The 20,625-nt window shown below is 52.2% G+C and overlaps 1 protein-coding gene across 2 annotated transcripts; it reads right to left on the reverse strand.

Moving 5' to 3' along the window:
• Nucleotide 1: 1 nt before the first annotated feature.
• ANKRD13B (ankyrin repeat domain 13B) lies at nt 2-19,432 on the reverse strand. 2 transcript variants are annotated; one of them, XM_080924246.1, is made up of 15 exons: nt 18,914-19,432; nt 7,090-7,225; nt 6,874-6,998; nt 6,747-6,792; nt 6,051-6,194; nt 5,776-5,965; nt 5,633-5,699; nt 4,389-4,470; nt 3,081-3,145; nt 2,761-2,891; nt 2,490-2,647; nt 2,225-2,377; nt 1,947-2,110; nt 1,800-1,876; nt 2-1,367 (listed from the first exon to the last, which is right to left on the reverse strand). In XM_080924246.1, exons 1-15 carry the CDS (start codon nt 19,025-19,027, stop codon nt 968-970), a joined length of 2,052 nt encoding a protein of 683 aa, XP_080780372.1. In that variant the 5' UTR covers nt 19,028-19,432; the 3' UTR covers nt 2-967. The 2 variants fall into 2 exon arrangements, with proteins under 2 accessions (XP_080780372.1, XP_080780373.1); XM_080924247.1 differs by having other exon boundaries at nt 940-1,312.
• Nucleotides 19,433-20,625: the final 1,193 nt, after the last annotated feature.

Raw genomic sequence — 20,625 nt, forward strand, 5'->3', positions numbered from 1 at the left:
ATTTGTGCCTCTGAATCAGTCTGGTGCCCCTGGCATCAGGGAAGGGAAGAGGAAGAACAATTTTGCTTTGTTGCTCTTTTCTTGACCCACTTTTGTGCCCCTTCTGAGCCCCTGGCAGAGAGAAGCCAGCCAGAAGGCAGCCCAGGACAAGGGTGTGGCCCCTGCTCCAAGGGGCCTGTGCTTCTTTAGGTAGGGTGGAACAGGGAGAGCCGGGGTTAGCACCATTGGATAAAGGGTGTTACCAGCCCCTGAATGGGGGCAAGAGGGGTGCACAAGCACAGAGGGCTAGCAGCAGCTGGCAGGAAGGGGTGGGTAGTGATAGTGGTACCAGGGCCCTCAGCAACGCTCTGTGTTGGATCTGGTGCTTGCCTCCAAGCCAATATGCTGCCCCCATTCCCCAAGGCACCATGAGGGAACCAGGCCTTGCCCAAACTAGGGCCACCTTAGACACACTCCCTGATCACAAGAAAAACGTGCTGCGGGCATGGGGATTCCAATTCCTGGCTGCCTAAGGAGAAGTTAGGACCACCCTGAGACACAGGACAGGTGTGGGAACTGGGGGAGCTGGGCACCCCGCTAAGTGCACTTGACGCTGAAATGCGGGGGTGGGGAGGGGCTGGGCCCTTGACGTGCTGGTTTGTGTCTGGGACAAAGCAGCGACACAGCACGCAGGGTGATCAGCTGCCTCCCAGGGGTGAAGAGCTGAGATGCGAAGGCTTCAGGGACAGTGTCCTGGAGAGGGGTCAGTGAGCAAGAAAGAGGACCAGCCATAAGGAGCAAGGGACGGGGACAGTGCTCCTCTCAAGGATTCGTTTCCTTTTCAACACCACCTGCCTCCGCCCTTGGACAGATCTGAGCCCAGAGGAGCGGATTAGGGGTTACCGTACAACAAAGCAGGGAGGCCAGCCATGCCTCTAGGGCTCTGGCCTGGAAATTAACTCCACGCTTCTATCAAACCCCTGGCATATCAAGCCTGATGCGCTGCTACACCCCCAATGCGATGGCTCCAGGCTCCAGCAGCCGCTCGGCAGGTGCGCAGACCCAGGTCCTGCGTGGAGTGGGAGAGGGTCCCAGCAGGAGGCGCTACTGTTCGGTCAACGAGAGCCGCAGGATCCGCTCCAACTCTTCCTCCTCCTGGCGCGCTCGCCGCCGCCTCTCCTCCTGCTCCTGAGCTGACAGCTCCATTGCCAGCCGCAGCTGTTCGTCGTAGCTCCGGAACACGTGGTTGCTGGAGCCGGGACCTGGGCTGGGCCGAGGGCTGGGCACTGGAGCCGGGGGCATGGGCTGGCGCTGCGGCGTGGGTGGGGCGCTCCTGGGGGCGGGGAGGATTTGTCGAGCGCTCCCCGCTCCCGGCACACCTGGGACACCTGCTCGTAAGCGGGGGCAGGAGACATCGTGGAGGTCCCAGGGCTGGGCAGGCTTGCCACCCTCTAGGGGAAGCCATGAGTCTCGCTGGGCTGACCTGGCCCCACCCAGTGGTGGTAGATCCCAGGTCCCGCCAACCTGTCTGTTGTTGAGGGTCTGAAGGTCCAGGGGGCTAGGTCCCTGATCTCTGCACATGCCTGGAGCACTGGCCACCCACCCTGTGCCAGGAAAGGGGGTTGGCAGAAGCCATCTTGATAACAGGTTCTTGATACCAGATAGAGCCCTATTGAAGGCACTGAGGGTTCTCTGGGCCTAGTAGGGTTCCAGTGTCACTGTGCAGTGTGATGACTTAGTGAGGGTATCTGTGCGTGTGGGTCTGGGGTAGGAGAGGGAGCAGGCACCTCTAAGTTCTCTTTGGCCTCGTGGGCACTGACCTGTCCTGTCGGCGGCCTTCATAGGACATGGGGTGGGTGCCTGGCTTGCTGTTGGTTAGCGCCTCCCAGATGGTGACCTGAAGGGAAAAGCCTGTTAGCTGGACTTGCCGGCACTCACTGTAGTTTGGAGTGGCATCGGGAACACACCTGGTCATACTCACTGCCCGCCTCAAGCAGGCTCTGCTGGATGGCAAACTGCAGCAGGTCATCGTCTTCATCACGAGTCGCAGCCTCTCGCTGGCCGCCCAGCACGCTGTAGCCACGTGGGGCCTCGAACAATGCAGGGGAGATCTCACAGGCACGGCAGGAGGCTGGAGGCGTGGGCCAGGGGTCAGGTGTGGGCTGGGCTCACCCCTTGGTGTCAGGAGGGGAAATGGAGCCGAGCTTGGGAAGGGTAGGACTCTGTGGGGAGTGGAGAGTCTCACTGGTAGAGCTGGAGCTGCTGACGCTGGAAGAGTCACTGCCAGGGGAGGGCGTCTCGCTGCTGGGGCTACCTCGAACGGAGGGCACGGGCTCATCGCAGCCATTGAGGTTCCCGAAGGTGATGCGGGCGTTGAGGATGTGAAAAATCGGAATTTCTGAGGATAAGGAAGCTATTAACCACTCTCGTCCAGCTCCTCATACCTTAGGCCCAGATTGCCTCTAAACCTCATCCTCTCCAAGTGGCTGAGAGTATGGTGGGTGGCTTACCAATCTTGACTGGGAAGCCAGGAGGCAGGCGCAATGTGATGAAGTCCCGGAGCTTGGCAAAAAGAGCGTTGCTGACAGCCATGAGGTCAATGATCGGAGCCACCTGCTCACACAGGGACAGGGGGTGCTCCTCACACAGCCACAGCTTGGCCTTGAACCTGGTCCCCCAGATCCCAAGGGGTAAGGGAAAGCTGTAGGAAGCCATGGCCTCCTAACACCTCTCGGACCCCTTCCCTGCCCACCCCTCCCCAGAAAGAGCAGGGGGCCTCACTTCTGTGTCTTGGTGGTCAGTTCCATGGGACGGCCCATGTCTCGGTTGCCAAGCTCAAAGTTGGGGTTGAAGTATTCTTCCGCAGTGATAGCTGGGGGGTTGGCTTGGCTCAGAGTCTGAGTGATCAGGGTCTATGCCACATAAGAGGGAGTCCTTAGTCCCTGAATCAAAGTCAGGGGTTGGTGACACATCTCTTCCCCCTCCCAGCATAGGGCTGACATGACTTTCTCCACATAGGTCATGGTAAGCAGGGTGCCAGCCAAACCTCCTAAGCCATATCCCCAACCTTCAAGACAATAAAACCCCTGGTACTCACTCACCCCATTTTGGGGTCCCCCGTGCTGCTCGGCAATTCCCAGGAAAGACTGCAGAGGTGTCTTACAACCTAGAAAGAATGTGGGGTCTCAGGAGAGACTACAGCCCCAATACGGGGGTGTCTAGGGTTGGGTGTAGGTAGAAGTCTACATTCTTAGCCACTTTCATCTAAAAATGAGGACTCTGGAGAACCAGGCTCAGGACCACTGCAAGCTTAGGAAAATGAAAGGTCACCTAAGCCAGGCATTGTGGGTAGCACTTTGAGGCAGGAAGGGGGATGGGTGTCTATGAGTTTAAGGCCAGCCTGGGGACATGAAAAATTTGAGACCAGGGTTACATAGTGAGAATTTGAGACTTGTCACAATCAATCAATCAATAAAAGCATTTAAGATCAGAAGAAACTTCCCAACATGCCCCTCTGTAGGTTGGTGACTGTGGACAGCAAAGCACCCCTCCCCTTCTCTTTGGGAGTGTATGTGAATGCTTCTTGTCTTAGGGTTTCTGTTCCTGCACAAAACATCATAACCAAGAAGCAGGTTGGGGAGGAAAGGGTTGATTCAGCTTACACTTCCATATCGATATTTATTAATTACCAAAGGAAGTCAGAACTGGAACCCAAGCAGGTCAGGAAGCAGGAGCTGATGCAGAGGCCATGGAGGGATGTTGTACTGGCTTGCTTCCCCTGGCTTGCTCAGCCTGCTTTCTTGCAGAACCCAGGTATAGCAGCCCAGGGATGGCACCACCCACAATGGGATGGGCACTCCTCCCTTGATCACTAGTTGAGAAAATGCTTTACAGCTGGATCTCAAGGAGGCATTTCCTCAACTGAGGCTCCTTTCTCTGTGATAACTCCAGCTTGTGTCAAGTTGACACAAAACCAGCCAGTACACTTCCCATTAGGTATTTCTACAGTAATGACTTCATTTTGTTCTTCTATGGGTAGGAATTACTTGTCCACTTGAGACAGGTTAACGGTGCCCAGTGGATATGTGTGAAATAAACAAGCACTTAGACTCAGTGGCAAGGCTCCCTTTTCTATTTGGGTTTTGAGACAGATGACTAGATTAGCCTCTGAATGGTATGCATGACATTTCTCTCCTAAATGCAATACAGACATTAGTAATCAATCACTGAGCCCAAACGAGCCCCAGGATCTTCTTTGCAGTATGTTATATAGCTATTTGAATTGAAATCTATTTGTCTGGCTGAGCCATCCTGGCACTGGGATGTTGGAGATGCTGTTGGGGACACCTAGATGAGAGGTGTCCCTTCCATCCTACTGAATCTCTCCCCATTTGCCTCAAGCTCATTACCTTTGACCTTGCCTTTGTGTTGTTCTGAAAGATGCTCTGTTCGTGTCCGGGTGATGAGCTCCACATTGGAGGCCCCGTATACCTAAGGACAGAGACACGAGGCTTGGAGACAGCTCTAGTGCCCACACTAAATTCTAAACACTCCCACCATCAGGCTGGATAGATGGCTCACTGACGGCTCTTCCAGAGGTCCTGAGTTCAAATCCCGGCAACCACATGGTGGCTCCCAAACCATCTATAATAAGATCAGATGCCCTCTTCTGGTGTGTCTGAAAACAGCTACAGTGTACTTATATATAGTAAATAAATCCTTAAAAAAAAAAAACTTCCACCATTAAAAAGTCTTAGAGGGACCTTTGCCCATCTTTAGGCATGTTGGCAAGTAAATCTGGTAAACTACTCATCCATTTACTTAGTCATTCAACAAACTTTTCAGTGATGCTTGGGATTGAACTCAGGGCCTCTGGTACCCTAGGCAAGTGTCCTGCCACTACACTGCAGCCCCAGCCCAGGAAGCAGATGTTTTGGAGACGTTAGACGCCAGCCATTGAGGCAGGCATCAGGACTACACAAGCTGAACAACCCAACACAGTCCCTGCCCCACTGAGAGTCACATTCTAGTTGGAAAGACAATTAGTTTAAAAAGTGAGATTCGGGCAATAACAGAGACACCTGAGGCCTCTTCTCTGAGCATACTGACCAGAGAGGAGACATGCCCAGAGCCTGAAAGCCTGTGTCAGCTCCGTCTCATTCATCACTCACTGGGCAGGTGCAGTTCCTCGGTGACAGTTTAGCGGCCTGGCCTTGAGGTCAGGTGGCCAAGACATGGTCCCTAGCTCTGCTACGTACAATTCACCTGCAAGTGCCTCCGTACCAGGTCAGCGAGCCACTCCATGTTTCGTGGACTCATCTGTGGGCCAGGGTAACAGCCGGCAACCCCAGCGTGGCCGAGTGCTTAAGGTTAAGTGGAGTACTGTGGAGAGGGCTCAGTACACATCTGTAACGTGGGGGTGAGCGCAGCTGCCTGCTGTGAGGAGTAAATGGGGTGACATAGATTTCCCTGAACCCCTACAGCATGTCGGAACAGAGCGTCGGATGTGAATACCCTAAGGACTCTGCAAATGGCCGTCTCCTGAGGGGACTGTAGGTCTCATGCCTTTCCTTCGTGCTGTGTCGCCTCTGCACCCCCAAGGCTGAGGAAAGTGGGTTGACAGCCCTCTGCTCAGCAAGGTGCCGGAGCTCACCTTGGCCTCGTAACCGTTCACCATCTCTGTCTTCTCACTGCGCCAGCCCAGAATGCCAGTCTTGTTCCTGGGGAGATAGAGTGGTCCCGGTGAAGGAGCGGCCCTCGGGCTGGCTTCTGGCTGGCCAGGCTACACCTGCTCACCTCTCAAAGGAGATGTTCTTGGTGTCAAGCTGTGTGGTGACAACAGGCGCAGTGAGCCTGCTCAGCACCTGTTCCTCCGAGGGCTGGGCAGCAGCCAGGAGCAGCTCCCGATCCTGCCCGGCCAGCGCCAGAGTCTCCATGTACACCACACGGCGGTCATGGTCAATCTCCATGACCACAGCACTTGTGTCTGCCATCAGGGAACAGCACGGGGGTCAGAGTGGTCCAGGGCTGTCCGCTGTCTCCCACCCTGCCCTACCGACTGACTGACTGACCTTGACCCCTGAAGACGAAGCTGCGGTTCCCCCTCTGCCAGGTCATATGGTCAAAGCCCAGAAGTGTGGTGTCTACCCTCAGGTTCTGCCCACTCTTCCACACTTTGTAGGTGTCGCTAGGGCAAATCTTGGATACCAGAGGCACTGGGTAGAAGTGAAGGTCAGAAAGGACTTCAGTTTCCTGGGCCAGCTCAGAGCACAGGAGTCAGAGCTGATGGTGCAGCCAGAAAAGATCTAGGGAACTCACAAGGGAGGGGCTCTTTCTTCACCACCACCCCAAATGGAGATTTGAGCAATCTGAGCTGGGCAGAGGGATGGCTCACACACGCTGTCTCCAGTACCCACTGTGCATTCATGCTACCACTCCATCTCATCTAAGCTTTCAACAAGTAGTTACTGACCGCCAGTCCCATGCCAGGTACTGTTCCAGGCATTGGAGATACGACACTGGGCAAGGCAAGGCCCCCGCCAGATGGACTTTACCTTATACCAACATCAGGCACTAAATAAGCAAACCATCACAGAGCAGAAAAAATCATAACGGAGTCATGATAGAATCCAGGGCAACCTGGAAAGACCTGGCTGGAAGCTGGCACCGAGGCTAGGTGAGAAGGAACCCCAAGAAGAGCACAGAACCTCACTCCAGGAGGGCACAGCGAACTCAAGAGTCCCTGGGTCAAGTTCAGCCCCTCTTACCCCAGCTTGTGAACTCCCATTTCATCTCCACATAGAAATCCTGGGCCTGGAGGAGGACAGAGAAGGGGCTAAGCTGGCACTCGACTCAGGACACAGCCAAAGCAGGTAGGTGGAGAGCCAGTCTCACCTTTCGAAGCTTCTCCAGGAGCATGGGAATGCCGGCCAGCCGCTTCACCACCCGCTGGTAATCCCTGTACCGCAGCACCAGCTGCACCAGCTCAAGGTCCCTGGTGCTCACAGCCTCCTGAAGCACTGGGAAGTGAGATCACAGGGTGGGACTCCAGCACACTTCGGGTGAGCTGACTATACTGGGTGCAGGGCTAAGGTAAACAAGGATGCTCACCTGTCCAACCACTGCGATTCTCCCTGCCCACATCTGCACCATGTGCCAAGAGCACACGGGCACATTCCAGGTGTCCCAGTGTGGTGGCCAGGTGCAGAGGAGTCCGGCCACGGGGATCCAGCTGTTCAATGTCCACCTGCGGAAGAAGTTGAGATGGAGCTCCAGTTACTTTGGAAGAGCCTGACGTAGACCTAAGCTGGCTGCAGGTCTCTCTCACTTGGTCGGGCTCACAAGGCCATGGGAGAGACCAGCATGATGCTATGCTGGGTGAATGGAGAAGGGGCAGAGGAGACAAAGATGAAAGGACACTGGGAGGGGAAACCGGCCACTTTCCTTCCTGTCTACCAGGCCCCCAGGTAGAGTTAGTTTTCTACCTGGTATCTTGGACCTCCTGTGGGAAGAAGGGCAGAGACGGAGTGTTGGTCCATCCAAAGGAGCTGTTAGCCAAGGAGAATGCCTATGGCCAAACCTCTCTGGTGGTCTCAGACCACACTGCCAAGAAGCACCACCAGTTAACAATGTTGGGATGACCACTGAGTACCAGTAGGCAAACAGCTAGGACAACGCCTACACAACAGGTAGTACACACCCCCATAATTCCAGCACTGGGAAGGCTGAAGCAGGGTGACCATGAGTTCAAGGCTAGCCTGCACTACATAGTGAGCAACACCTCCCCCTCTTTCAACACTGGTAGTGCTGAAAGAATGTGTTCATAGCAGCACAGCTTCAGATGCCTTCGGGCTCATGCATCAGTGTTCCTATGATTTCAGGATGACATTCCACTACGTTCAACTATATTGTGTTGTAAAAAGCATATGTGCTAAACATAAATATTTAAACATATCTCAAGAGTCTGAACTTGAGTTAAATCCAGTGAGTTGACCATATGCTTGCTAATGCCTTTCCAACACCTAATTCGAGGGCTTCTCTCCCAACCAAGATGATGTAACAAAAACTATACTGAATGTGGACAGGGTCACTAGCACTTCAAAATATGTGAAGTAATTGTTTTTAGACAATTGACCACAGGTGTCTCTGACTGGGACCCCGAGCCAGTGGCTTCCCAGGAACACCCGAGATTGTTACTCAGAGATAGGGATGGTCAGCAGACTTTTGGAAACAGACAGGAATCCAAAGAAGGCCAGGCAGTAGGATGCAAAGTCCTGGAAAAGCACATGGGCTTTGAGGAAAGGGGGAGGAAGGCTGGGGGAGGGGAAGCGAGAGGGAGAGGAAATCTTCACTGATTCTACCAATCCTCACATGTGCACAGTAAAACTACAAGATTCAACAAAACAGAGACGAGGACAAAGCTCGCTGAGGGCTGTGCTCGGGTTGGCTAAGAGGAGTCTGGATTCCCCATCTCTTTAGTAAACTCCAGAGAAAAGGCTAACCTGGAGTCACTCAAACAAATTAAGAGTTAGCTTCCAAAGGCTCACACTCATTGGCAAATAATTTGTGAAAAGGAGGCCTAATCTTTAAAGCAGTGGTTCTCACTCAGCCAGGAGGTTGAGACTCTTTTTGGGGTTGCATATCAGATATCCTGCATATCAGATATTTACCTCATGATTCATAACAGTAGGAAAGTTACAGTTATGAAATAGCAACAAAATAATTGTATGGTTTGGAGTCCCACAACATGAGGAACTGTGTCTTAAAGTGTTGCAGCATTAGGAAGGTTGAGAAACACTGCTTTTAAAAGGAAGACAACATTTAGGCATTTAATATGTATTTGAGAGTCCAACATCCAGTCAAACCTTGCTAGATTGAATATGGCAGCTCGGACCCAATAGGCAGGAGGCAAAGGTAACCGTGCAAATAGCTTGAGTTATGTAAGGAGACTGTCTCCAAAACCAACCACACATGCTCTCTGGTGCATGTCTTACTTTCTGTGGAGCGCCTCTCTTTCTCTTAACTATCATGTTTAAACCTATATTAGTGCCTTTATTAGATCCCAACTCAACATCATTAAAAAAAACAGCCCCCAGGCTGGAGAGATGGCTCAGCGGTTAAGAGCACTCACTGCTCTTCTAGAGGTCCTGAGTTCAAATCCCAGCAACCACATGGTGGCTCACACCATCTGTAATGGGATCTGATGCCCTCTTCTGGTGTGTCTGAAGACAGCTACAGTGTACTCACATTCATTAAATAAATAAATAAATAAATCGGGGGGGGGGGGGAACAGCCACCCTTCAAAAATCACTACATATGTCATGGAAAATATGGTCTGTAATCAAGAGGAAAGAGCATTCAGTATACACTCAGAAATTAAAGATGGTAGTGCAACATGGTCAAGTTTGAGATTTTTGGAGTTTTCTTTAGTTGTTTTCTGAGTGAGCTTGAGATAGGAAACCTGAGCTGGCACTGAGGCCGTTCTTCTCTGCCCGCTCCTCAGTTGGTTGTTGTTACTGTAGAAGGGGGGAGTTGAGACACGGCCTTAGCTGGCCTTGAACTCAGGATGTAGCTGAGGCTACTCATGGATCCCAATCCTCTCACCTCAGCCTCAAAGTGCTGGGATTATAAACATGTGCTACCACACTCAGCTTGATGCCTGTAGACCCATGTCAAGGACCTCCAGGTGACATCACCATAAATTACCATCACAGCTCCAGAATCCAATGACTAATGTTTTATAGAACACACAGAAATAGAGACAAAGACTATGCAACCATAAGGCAATGGGTCCCTGGTGCTACCAGAAGTTGGAGCAGGCAGGGACAGGGTCTTCTCTAGACATGGAAGAGGGTGCTTCTTGCTGACGCTTGAGAATTCTGAGAGTAAATTTTAGGCTTTTTTGTCTTGGAATTTGGGGTTTTTTTTATTTTTGTTTTTCAAGCCAGGGTCTCACTATGTAGTCCTGATAATCCTGGAACTTTCTCTGTAGACCAGGGCTGGCTTGAGTGCACAGAACTCCACCTGCCTCTGTCTCCCAAGTGCTGGGATCAAGGGATGCACCCCTACACTCAACTGTAACTTTCATCTTTACTCACTCATTTTTTTTGGAGCAATTTGTTGCAGAAATGTTTACAGTGATAACCTACAGGACCAAGAAACACAATGTTCCCATAATCAGCTGATGCCAGGCCCTAACCATCAGTCAGACGCTGGGAAGGTGCACTTAACAGCACTAAGAGGAGGCCTGGATCAGTGGAGCAAACAGAAAGTGCTTCTCTCTTGCTTCTCAGTGGAAGGCATACAAGCCAAAGGCAGCAGTGCCGGCTTACAGTGCCAGCACAGGGGAAACTCCATGTAAAGCTCTACACCAAGTGAAAATGCTCTTCCAAAATGGAGGGGAAATGAAGACTGTGGTGAGCCACAGCTAAGAGAATGGAGTGTGGAGCCAGAGGACGTGTGGAAAACGGTCAGGTGGGAAGAAAATGATACCAGATGGAGACACAGATCCACACAAAGGAGTAGAGAACGCCAAAAATGTTACATTTGCAAGTATAAGAATGTCGGTGAAACATTTAAAACCCACAGGAATAAAGAGATGTCAGCAGATGAAATCTCAACACATCTTCAGAAGATGGACGGTGGCTGAGGATCACTCCTGACTTTAGTGTAACAGAGGAAACCAGTATCCACAGTCAGGGGCCGGAGCAGCAAGGCAGGTCACCCCAAGCTCATCAGCAGGAAGTGTGCTGGACTTGGTGACAGTCAACTCCCCAGCAAAGGACAAGGTTATGGGGCACAACTCTGGTGCCCCTTCCACTGGGTCCAGAGCTGCGATCAGCCAGAATGCAGTTGTGTCTTGTCTCCACAGCCCACCCCTCCATCCAGGTAAGGTAGAGTTCTTCCTTGGAGGAAGTGAAGGCCCCAGTGGTGCCTGAATAGAAATGTTTGGGGTTCCCATGATGGGTAAGTAGCTTACTGCCCAGTTGTCTTATGTGTCGGTGAGCTCCAGACCCCATTCTCACACATATCCCAGTAGCCACTTGGGACTAGACACTGGAGACAAACTAGTCCACTGTGAAACCAACCCTAATAGACAATGGGATGCTATGCACCAGGAGACTACCTCTGCAGGCAGTGGTGGGAACTTGGTGGGGGCAGCAAGGCAGCCTCAGGAAACCCTCAGGAAAAGATGGGAAGATACCTAAGTTCTCAGTCAGAGCCCCTGGCCTCCTGTGACCTGGATCTTTGCTCACCGCCCTGTGCTCACTTCAGAAGCATCTTCTTCACCTTCCCTGGCTTGCTTCATTCCTGCACAGCTGCCCCTGGCTCCTCTCACAGTGGACAGCGCCTCACTTCACTGCATTTTCAGGTTAAAACAAACAGCACAGGCTGGGGGCAAGACGGCTCTGCAGGTAAAGGTACATGTCATCAAAGCCAGTCACTCAAGGTTGGTCTCAGAGATCTACACACTGAAAGGAGAGAACTGACTTATTGTCCTCTGACCTCAACACATTCTCACATGTACAGTGGTATACGTATGCCCCCTCTCCACAGAATGAGAGAGAGACAGAGAGAGAGAGACAGACAGAGAGACAGAGAGACAGAGAGACAGAGGGGGGGAATTGAACTTTTAGAAATAAAAACCTGTGTCCCCTTCTCCCCCCACCCCCTTAATTTTATTACTATGCTTTGGGCATGAAAATTACATGCTCACTCTGAGCTATATCCCACCTCTAGAACCTTCCTTTACTAACATTTTGATGTCCTCTCTTTCCTTCACCCTCCTTATTTAACTAACCGTTAGCATGACCTGCAGGCTCAACCTTCAGAGTAGACTAGATTTCCCTCAGTTCCCACCGTTCTAGCTACCAGGATGCTCCCAGCCACCCATCTTTCACAAGGCACCTCCGTCACCCCCTTACTGCTCACATCACCTCCCTCGTGCCTCCACACGACCAAGCTAAACTGAACTCAGGGAAAGCAGAGAGGTGGCTCAGTGGTTAGAAGCATGAGTTGCTCTTGTAGAGGAGTTGCATTCAGTTCCCAGCACCCAATGGTGTCTCAGAATAATCAGTAACTCCAGTTCCAGTGGGATCTGATGCTCTCCTCTGACCTCTAGGGGTGCCGGGCATAGATGTGATCTACATACGTACTGATAGGCAAAACACTCATATACATAAAAAGATAAATGAAATGAAAGGAACTCAGGGCTTGGTACACTTTAGCACAAATCTCTCCACTGGGTTTTTATGTGTCAGTGCAGAACCCTGGCCCTGGACTTCTGAAACTCATTTACCTCACCCACACTCCCACACTCCCACCCTCCCACACTCCTATTACCAGCCTTCTTTGTCATCTTAGAAATGATCCCTTGGGGCTGGAGAGATGGCTCATCAGTTAAGAGCACTGACTGCTCTTCCAGAGGTCCTGAGTTCAAATTCTGACAATTACAATGAAAATTAGATGCTCACAACCATCTGTAATGAGATCTTCTGGTGTGTCTGAAGACAGCTACAGTGTACTTATATATAATAAATAAATAAATCTTTTTTAAAAAAAGAAATGATCCCTTGGATACCCCAATATTATGATTTGTCCCCCAAAGGTTTCTGTGCTGGAACCCCAGTCCTTCCTCATACAGTAGGATAGAAAGGCAGCAGATCCCTGAGAGCTGGGACCCATTGGGATGATGATTCGGGCATGGCCACCACCCTGGAAAGGAAAGGCTCACAAGAGCAGGTCAGGTCTCAGGGGACTGAATCAGGCCCCACAAGAATTGGTCATTACATGAGTTCAGCTTCCTGGCTTTGCCCCATCCCACCCCTGCGTTCTACAGTATGCCCTGATTTATTCACTACACGGTGACATAGCAGGTGGTCCGGGCAGATTCTGCCTGTGTGCTACTTGAACACCCCCTTTGACCTTTCCAGCTCCCAGAATTATGAGCTACTGTGACCTACAACAACCCCTTTTCCTTGTGAAGTCTTCAGTTATACTAAAGGGTTATGTTTTTTTGGGGGGGGGGTGTTTGTTTTTGATTTTGGTTTTTGGTTTTGGCTTTTTTGGTGGTGTGGGGGATCAAAGTCAGGGTATGACTTGCTGTCTGCTAGGCAAGTGCTGTACCACAGGGTCACATCCCTAAGCCATCAGAAATTCTGCCATAGCAACACAAACAAACCGATATCTATAGAACCTTTCTCTCTCACTTCTGGTTGCCACCAAATGTCACATCCTTAGCTTAGTCTGCCCTGACAACCAACCTGAAGTGACAGTTGCTGCTTATCTCTCTGCTTCCCCTTATCCGGTTTCAATCTCTGCAGCACCCCAGGCTTGTTTACTCTTGGTGTTCCTCACCCAGGCTCTGCACAGCCGGCCGGATCCTGGCATGTCACTGGTGGCCAGTGCACATTTGTCAAACAAGAGTAAGGTGACTACATTGCGGGTCAGGAGAAAGTAATCATAATTTTAAAAGCATGAAAGTGATAAACCAAGAGATATACTTCTGGAAGTATTCATAATTACAGAGGTGAGCTCAGTGAATACATGAGATGAGTAATGGAAGAGGGAAGCGGGCTCAGTAGACGCCCAAGAGCAGGGGAAAGAACCCAGAGCTCCCGGCCTACGCTGCTCTGGAGGCAGCGCCCAGACTGAGCGCTCAGAGCTGCTGTCCCTCCACCCCGAGGGTCCCATGCCTTGTTCCAGCCTCCTCAGACACCTTCACTCACGGCACATACCCACACGCAGACACACAATTTTAAAATAAAATATGTATTTTAACTTAAAAAGACTCCTATAAACAACTAAATATTTAAAACCATGGAAATGAATTCACTTGTCAAAAGTAAGACATTTGGGTGCAAGACAGCCCAGAGGTTAATTAATGTGTGGCTACTCTGCCATGAAAGCGGACATCCAGGTCAGGTAGCACACACATGCCTGTAACTCCAGCTCCAAGATCTGATGTGTCTTCGCATCCCAGAGCTTGCCCTCACAGAAACACAGACACACGCAAATAAAAATAAATCTTTTTAAAAGACAATTTCAAGGCCAGGTGAGCTAGCTCTTGTACAAATGCACAGGGATAAACATACATTAAAACACAGTTTCAAAACACAGACAGGCTCAGGACTTGATCAACATCTCTGTTGTGGCAAGCACTTACATGTATGCGCACATACCTATAGATAAGTGTAGAAAATTTTTCTTTTTTGTTTTTGGTTTTTGAGACTAGGTTTCTCTGTGTGGCCCTGGCTGTCCTAGAACTTACTCTGTAGATCAGGTTGGCCTTGAACTCACCACCACTGTCCAGCTAAAATTTTCTTTTTCTTTGTTTTGTACTTTTTTTATGTGTCTGGATTTTTTTTCCTACGTGTATTCTGTATATGTGTATGCTTGGTACCTGTGAAGACAGCCAGAAAAGGGCACTGGGTCCCCAGAACCGCTTATAGATAGTTGTGAGTTACCAGGTGGTGTTTTTGTGTTTGTTTGTTTGTTTGCTTGCTTGCTGCTTTTTGTTTTTTTAAACTGAACCCAGGTCCTTTGTAAGAACAGCAAGTCCTCTTAAGCACTGAGCCATCTCTCCAGCTAGTAGTAATTTTTTTTTCAAAATGGTGAATAAATTTTAATCCAGCAGGTACTTCCCCCAGGATTGCAGGTAAGCTACTTGGACATCCTCCACCCTTCCCTAGATGCCCCTGCTAGCGCAGCTAACAAGGCCCCAGGGAACTAGCAGGCACGCTGCTGGGCCCCAGGGCCCATGTGGGCCCCAGTTCTCAGCTCTGCAGATTAGACCTCCTGCAAGGAAGGTGGATGCCTTTCCCACCCCAACTCCTCAGACTGTTCCCAAAATCTGCCCCTAGGCAGCACTGATTCCAGCGCCCAAGTGGACCCCCATGCACCCACCCAGACCCTAACGCCGCACTCCCTTCCTATGCAGAGCAGAGCCTACAGTACAGCGGCACTTTGCCCTGGGCCCAGGTGGGAGAGTTCATTAATTTCTTCTGCAAAAGCTCGCAGCTGTTTAATTGCTGCAATGAAAAGGTTTCCATGAAACCCAACACCCGCACTTCCCACAGAGAGAGTGGAGCCTCCTGGACCCAGCAGGCTCAGAGGGAATCAAAGCAGAAGTCTTTGGGTATAAGGGCTAGGACTCCCTGGGCAGAAGCTTTCCTGCCTCCACCTGTGAGCAGCACCCCTGTGCACATGCACACCGGTGTGCACAGGTTCCAAAAGAAAGCATGCTAGTCCTACATGCACACCTGAGCCTATGCACACTTACCTGCACAGGCACAGGTGTGCCTAGCTGCTCTCTAGCCCTGCATTGAGTTCACTTGTGTAATGTGTGCCTGGTAATGGCTCACTCAGTCTAAACACCCACACATACTAGCGGGGTGTTTTTCAAACTCTTCCAGCATGGACAGAAACCATTTGTCAAGTAAAGCCTTAAAAACACTTGCCAAATATACAGTAAGTCTGCAAAGAGCCTTGGCCACTTGGTCTTCTCTCTCTCCCCTGCCGCCCACCCACCCCTCCTTCCCAACCCTAGGAAAAATGGCTGGAGTTTGATTTAGTCATTGCTTCTGAGAGCTGCCACCTAACATGGGGCAAAGGGACAGGCATACCTTTCTCAAGGGTGAGGAGAGTTGAGGGTATTTCCTCAGCGTGCATGGAGTACAGTGAAGACTGTGTCCACGCTGGGGGTGGGGTGGGAGAGGGGGAGGGTTATGGTAGGGGAGAGCTGACTCTCCACCCTCCCAACCCTCTGTGACCTTTCTTTCATCCCAGAACTCATTGAACTGGATGTTTGTGTGTTTTTGGGGTTTGTGGCTCTCTGCAGACCTTCCTAGCTTACTATGGTGTTAGCTCCCACACAGGACTACCTTCTGTAGTGCGAGCAGGTACTAGGTGTTCCCCCAAGGTTCCCATTATAACTGGTACTTTTTTTTTATGTCCCAGGTGTTTTGTTTGCATGTTTGTCTATGTGAGTGTGTTGGATCCCTTGGAACTTGAGTTACAGGCAGTTGTGAGCTGCCAAATAGGTGCTGGGGATTGAACCTAAATCCTCTGGAAAAGCAGCCAGTTCTCTTAGCCATGGAGCCATCTCCCCAGCTCCCATAACTGGTACTTTTAGCAGGGCCCCACAATCCCATCTCCTGAGCTCTAAGTGAGAAAGATGAGTGGAGAAAGCCAGAAGAAGGCCATGGCAGTGGCAGCCCTAGAAAAAACAAACAAAACCAACGGCTCCCAAAGCCACAGTAGGATCCCCTTCAGAATCCTTGCTGTAAGGAGAACAGTCCTATTCCCATGGCCATCCCTGCCACCTCACCCCGAGAGAACTCATGACTCCAGAACCTGGGCCATGCCAGGCTAAGGGGAAGTGACATAAACCGCTCCTAACACCAACTCTCCTGCCTGGCAGGGCGCCAGGCTCCGGCAAGGCTCTACCTTGCCCGGCACCTCTTAACTGCTTACCACTCCCAGAAAAGCCCCCGGTAGCTGAGCCACTCTGAAAGCTCTCTGTCCAACCCTACTCAGTCAGCAGGCATTGCCAGGCCTGCCCGCGGGAGGCCTCTGCAGGCCTTTGTTGGAGCAAAGCAAAGGCAGCTATGCCAAGCAAGAACCAAGAAGACCCAGCTGCCAAGTGCTTGAGGAAAGCCTGGCAGGTTTCTACAGTAGCCTGTGCCAAGAGCTCTTGAGGTCAGGGACCCCCACACACCATCTGGGATGCTAAGAGTCTACAGGAGTATTATAATGACCTCAGGTGACTCACTCCCAGGTTTGTCCCCTGAGAGGACATCATAATGCTCCAAAGATGAGACGGTGCACATTTGAATACAAGTGTCACTCTGTGTCAGCCCTGGGGTTAAGGTACAACCAGGGACTCTCCCATCAAGGCTTGCTGCTTCCTGGTACTCAGGAGGGAAGGAGAATACTTTGCTTGGACTCCCCATGGATGAACAAGAGTTAATGTCACTGGTGCCCTATATTCTCCTGGCTTGGATCAAGAACAGGCAGGCTGGTGTCCATTTCAATATGACCTTAACTCACCAGGGCTAGAATAAGGTGAACATGGCACCTAACTACCATGGCAGCCAGAGCTTGAGAGGAACATCGGAGCAGCCCTGGGCGTCATGACCTGCAGCAGCTCCCCAGCCCAACCTCTTCAGCAAGATGGCTGACTTGAAGTCTGTCAGCAGAGGCCTTGATGAAAAAAAGCCCTTCTCTGATACATTCCTCTCCTCTCTAGTTTTAGGAGGACCACCCACATCCTTTTGGATAAGGGAGTAGAGCTGAGACATTCTGAGGATTCAGTTTCTAGCCTTCTAACAATCCCTAGATCTTTGGGGACTTCCTCAGGCAAGGAAAGTGAACAGCCAGAGAAAGCAGGACTGGATCTTTATGTCCTGTGTTCCGCACACTGTAATCCCAGAACCAAATCTCCTCCAGGGCAGGCACTGGTACCTTGTATTTGCTTTCCCAGGCTCTCTGACCTTCTTTACAAAGCCTTTATGACAGAAAAACTAACTTGGGGAGACCTTGTGGAAGCAGAGGCAGGAAGGAAGTGAACCCCTAGACCAGCCCAGAGGCATGCAGGCCCAGGTTGTTTTATTATTTAATGGGATACAATGCATAGCTGAATGCTGCACTGGTCTGGAAGTTCAGAGTGAATGTCAGATGGTCCAACCCTCTCCCCTTCACAGTCTGATGTCCAGCCTTGGCCCTGTCCCTTGGGAATTAGACAGGTCTTCATACCGAGCTTTCATGATGGAGGAAGTGAACCCATGGTCCCTAAGCCTCAGACTGTAGTAATCAAGCCTGCAAATGTGAATCTTTAAGCAATCCAAGGTAGCCTGGGCCTAGCTCTGCCCACTGTTTCCCCTGTGAGGTTGGGGGGTGATGTTGGCACCATTACTGCTTTGTCAGTTGTCAGGGTGGCAAGAAGAGAATTGAGAACTATTAGTGACTTGCGCCCACCTTTGTCCTGAAGAATGGCCAAGAAACCATTCTCCGGCTTTCCGCCTGGTTTGGTTTTCAGATACCCGAACCCTATCTAGCCTTGGCTGCTCTGAACATAAAGTACACCAGCTGACCTTACACTTGTGACAATCCTCCTGCCTCTGCCTCCCCGGTGCTGAGACTACAGGCATGCACTACTTCTGGCTCACAGGCTTCTTTGAAGTCACTGCCCAACCCAAAGCTGTCTGACCCACAGGTCTCTCTGATTGGCAGAAAGCAGGGAACCCCTGTTCTGGGCAGGACACCAAGTCCTTCCTGTGGCCCCTAGCTTCCTCCACGGTGAGAAGGTAGGCCCTAGCACCAAAAGGCCGGAGAGCGCCTTTCAGCACCTGGACAAGGCCCTTCGGTGCTTCCCAGTAGGGTCTTCACTCCTGGCTCCGGAGCCAGGGCTGGGATTGAAGCACCCATGGGTTCTGTCCACTCTAAACAAACAGAGACCTGGTTCACCAGGAAGTGAGAGGGCACTGGGTGGGGCTGGAATGCCTGAGGGTGCCACACAGCTTGTTCCCCGATCTTGTGTGGGCCCCCTCCCCACGCAGGCCTTTCCCATCTCTGTACATTCACGCGGGGATGTCGAGCCTAGCTAGATCTGGTGGGGTGGACTCTCCCACCACATGGAGCACAGACAGAACCGGCAACCCCTCCCTGTAGTTCCTTTAAGCCCCCACGGAGAAGAACACAGGGTCCCTCCACACCAGTCTCGGAGGGCCCGGAACACGTGTGGGCCACCGGTCCTGGAACCAGAAAAGCAGGCGTGGGCCGCTGCCATCACCCTCTTTAGGTCAACAAGCACAAAAGCCGCGGCTGCAAACAAAGAAGCGCTGCAAACTAGCTGGGGAGGCGGGACAGGCGGCGCCGCGCCCCCTCCCCACGCCGCGCGGGCGTGCGGGGCCATGGTCTCCGACGGCGCTCCTACCTGGCCGGCGCGGACCTCCTTCTCCAGCTCCCGGTGGCGGTTGTGCCACACGAGGTAGTGCAGCGGGTACTTGCCCTCGGGCCCCTTCCTGGCGGAGGCGTTGGCTGGGATCATCGCCCGCTCCTCATGCCGGGGCCGCGGCACCCGGCCCGCGGGGAGGGACGGCGCGGGAGCCGGGGCCCGGGGCCGCGGGGCGGACAGCGGGCGCTGTCTGCTCGCGGGGCTGCGGCTCGGGCATGTGCGAGCGGCGGCGGCGGGCGGGGGCGGCGCGCCCGGCGTGGTGCGGGCGGCGGGCGTCCTCAGGAGGCGGCGGCGGGAGGCGCGGAGCAGCCCCCACCCGCCCTGGGAGGGAGCGGGCACTCGGCAGCACGCGGCCTCGCGCCTCCCCTCCCACACCCCCGCACACAAAGACGCCGCTCGGCGGAGGGAGCAGGGACCCGCAGCTGGAGCGGGGGCGCACGGGGCGCCGGCCCCGGGGACGCCGCCGTCGCCGCAGGGACGCGCGCCCGTACCCTCCAGCTCCCCTAAGCCGCATAGCCCGGCCCTCAGCCCGAGCGGCCGGTGAGGGACTAGCGGCTGCGGGAAATAGAGGAGGGGACCCGGGTGCTCGGAGCTGGGCTTCTGCCCCGCAGCATCATGGGGCTTGTAGTCCGCCTGATAGAACCGAGCGTTTCGGATGACCAGAGATGGTCTGGGACTGATTTCCTTGGGGGTTGGGGGGGGCGGACAGAGAGTCAGACCCGGTCAAGACAGAGGCCTTTCTTGGATGCCAGGTGGGTTGGGGCGCGCCTCTACCCTTTGGCATTTTGCCTTTTGCAAGGAAATGGGGAAGCCTTTGAGGTCTGGCCTGAAGGATTGGGGCGGGGGACTGTGGCCTGCAGAAGTGAGCTTGAGTCCCAGTGAGGGTAAGGAGACATCTGAATTCCTAGAAGATAGTGACTAAAGAGTGACCCCTAAGAGAGATGCAGGGCATCAGTACCAAGGGTCATTGAAGCATGGAATCTGACACTCGAATTATTTCTCAAATCTTTGCTCTCTCAGAAAATTAAACCCCATCACATTGGAAAAGCGAATGTCTAATGAGACGAAGAAGACAGTCTTTCCCCCTCATTGCTCAGCAAGAGCCAAGATGAGGTTGAGCAAAGACAGCAGCAGGTGGCAATTCCCCACCTCCATCCCATGTGGGTCCCTGTCTAAGGGAAATGACTGACTCCAGATTGCCTCTTCCCTGAATGATCAGAGCAGACAAGCGCTTTCACAAAGATCCCTTGGAGAAAGTGTGGTAAAAGTCAAATTGGCCTCGGTGGCGGCCACCTGCAAATGTTAAAAGGACCAAGATGCCTTGGGAGAGAAAATGTCAAGAGAGTTGTGTTTAAATACCGTAACAATTGCTTGATCTTAAGCAAATTGATTATACTTCCAAGTTTCTCGGTCCACTCACCTCTAAAATGGGAGTGGATATTACCTCCTGGGATGAGCTAAGGGTATGAACTGCCTGGAAATGGGGCCTCTCTCCTTCAGTCAGGCTGAGACAGGTGGTGGGAACATGCCTCCTTCCTTGAGCCCACCTCAAGGAATTCCTCGCTAGCCCGACTTAGAACAACAATCTAGAGAGTGCTTGTGTGGGAGGTGACAGCAAAAGCTTGCAAACTCCTTGTGCCCGTCTCGGATTTCTTTGTGTGGTCTTCTCCCCTGCTTCCTGCACACCCAGC

The sequence above is a fragment of the Micromys minutus genome (assembly GCF_963924665.1).
Source record: "Micromys minutus genome assembly, chromosome: 10".
In the NCBI taxonomy this organism is placed as follows: domain Eukaryota; kingdom Metazoa; phylum Chordata; class Mammalia; order Rodentia; family Muridae; genus Micromys; species Micromys minutus.

Bases quoted from the DNA above. Each gene is read 5' to 3' on its own strand.
- ANKRD13B (XM_080924246.1), bottom strand. From the start codon at position 19,027: ATGATCCCAGCCAACGCCTCCGCCAGGAAGGGGCCCGAGGGCAAGTAC. The intron at 7,226-18,913 runs GTAGGAGCGCCG...CTTCTTCCGCAG, and splicing joins AGGAGGTCCGCGCCGGCCAG to GTGGACATTGAACAGCTGGA. The intron at 1,368-1,799 runs GTCAGTGCCCAC...GCTTACGAGCAG, and splicing joins GAAGGCCGCCGACAGGACAG to GTGTCCCAGGTGTGCCGGGA.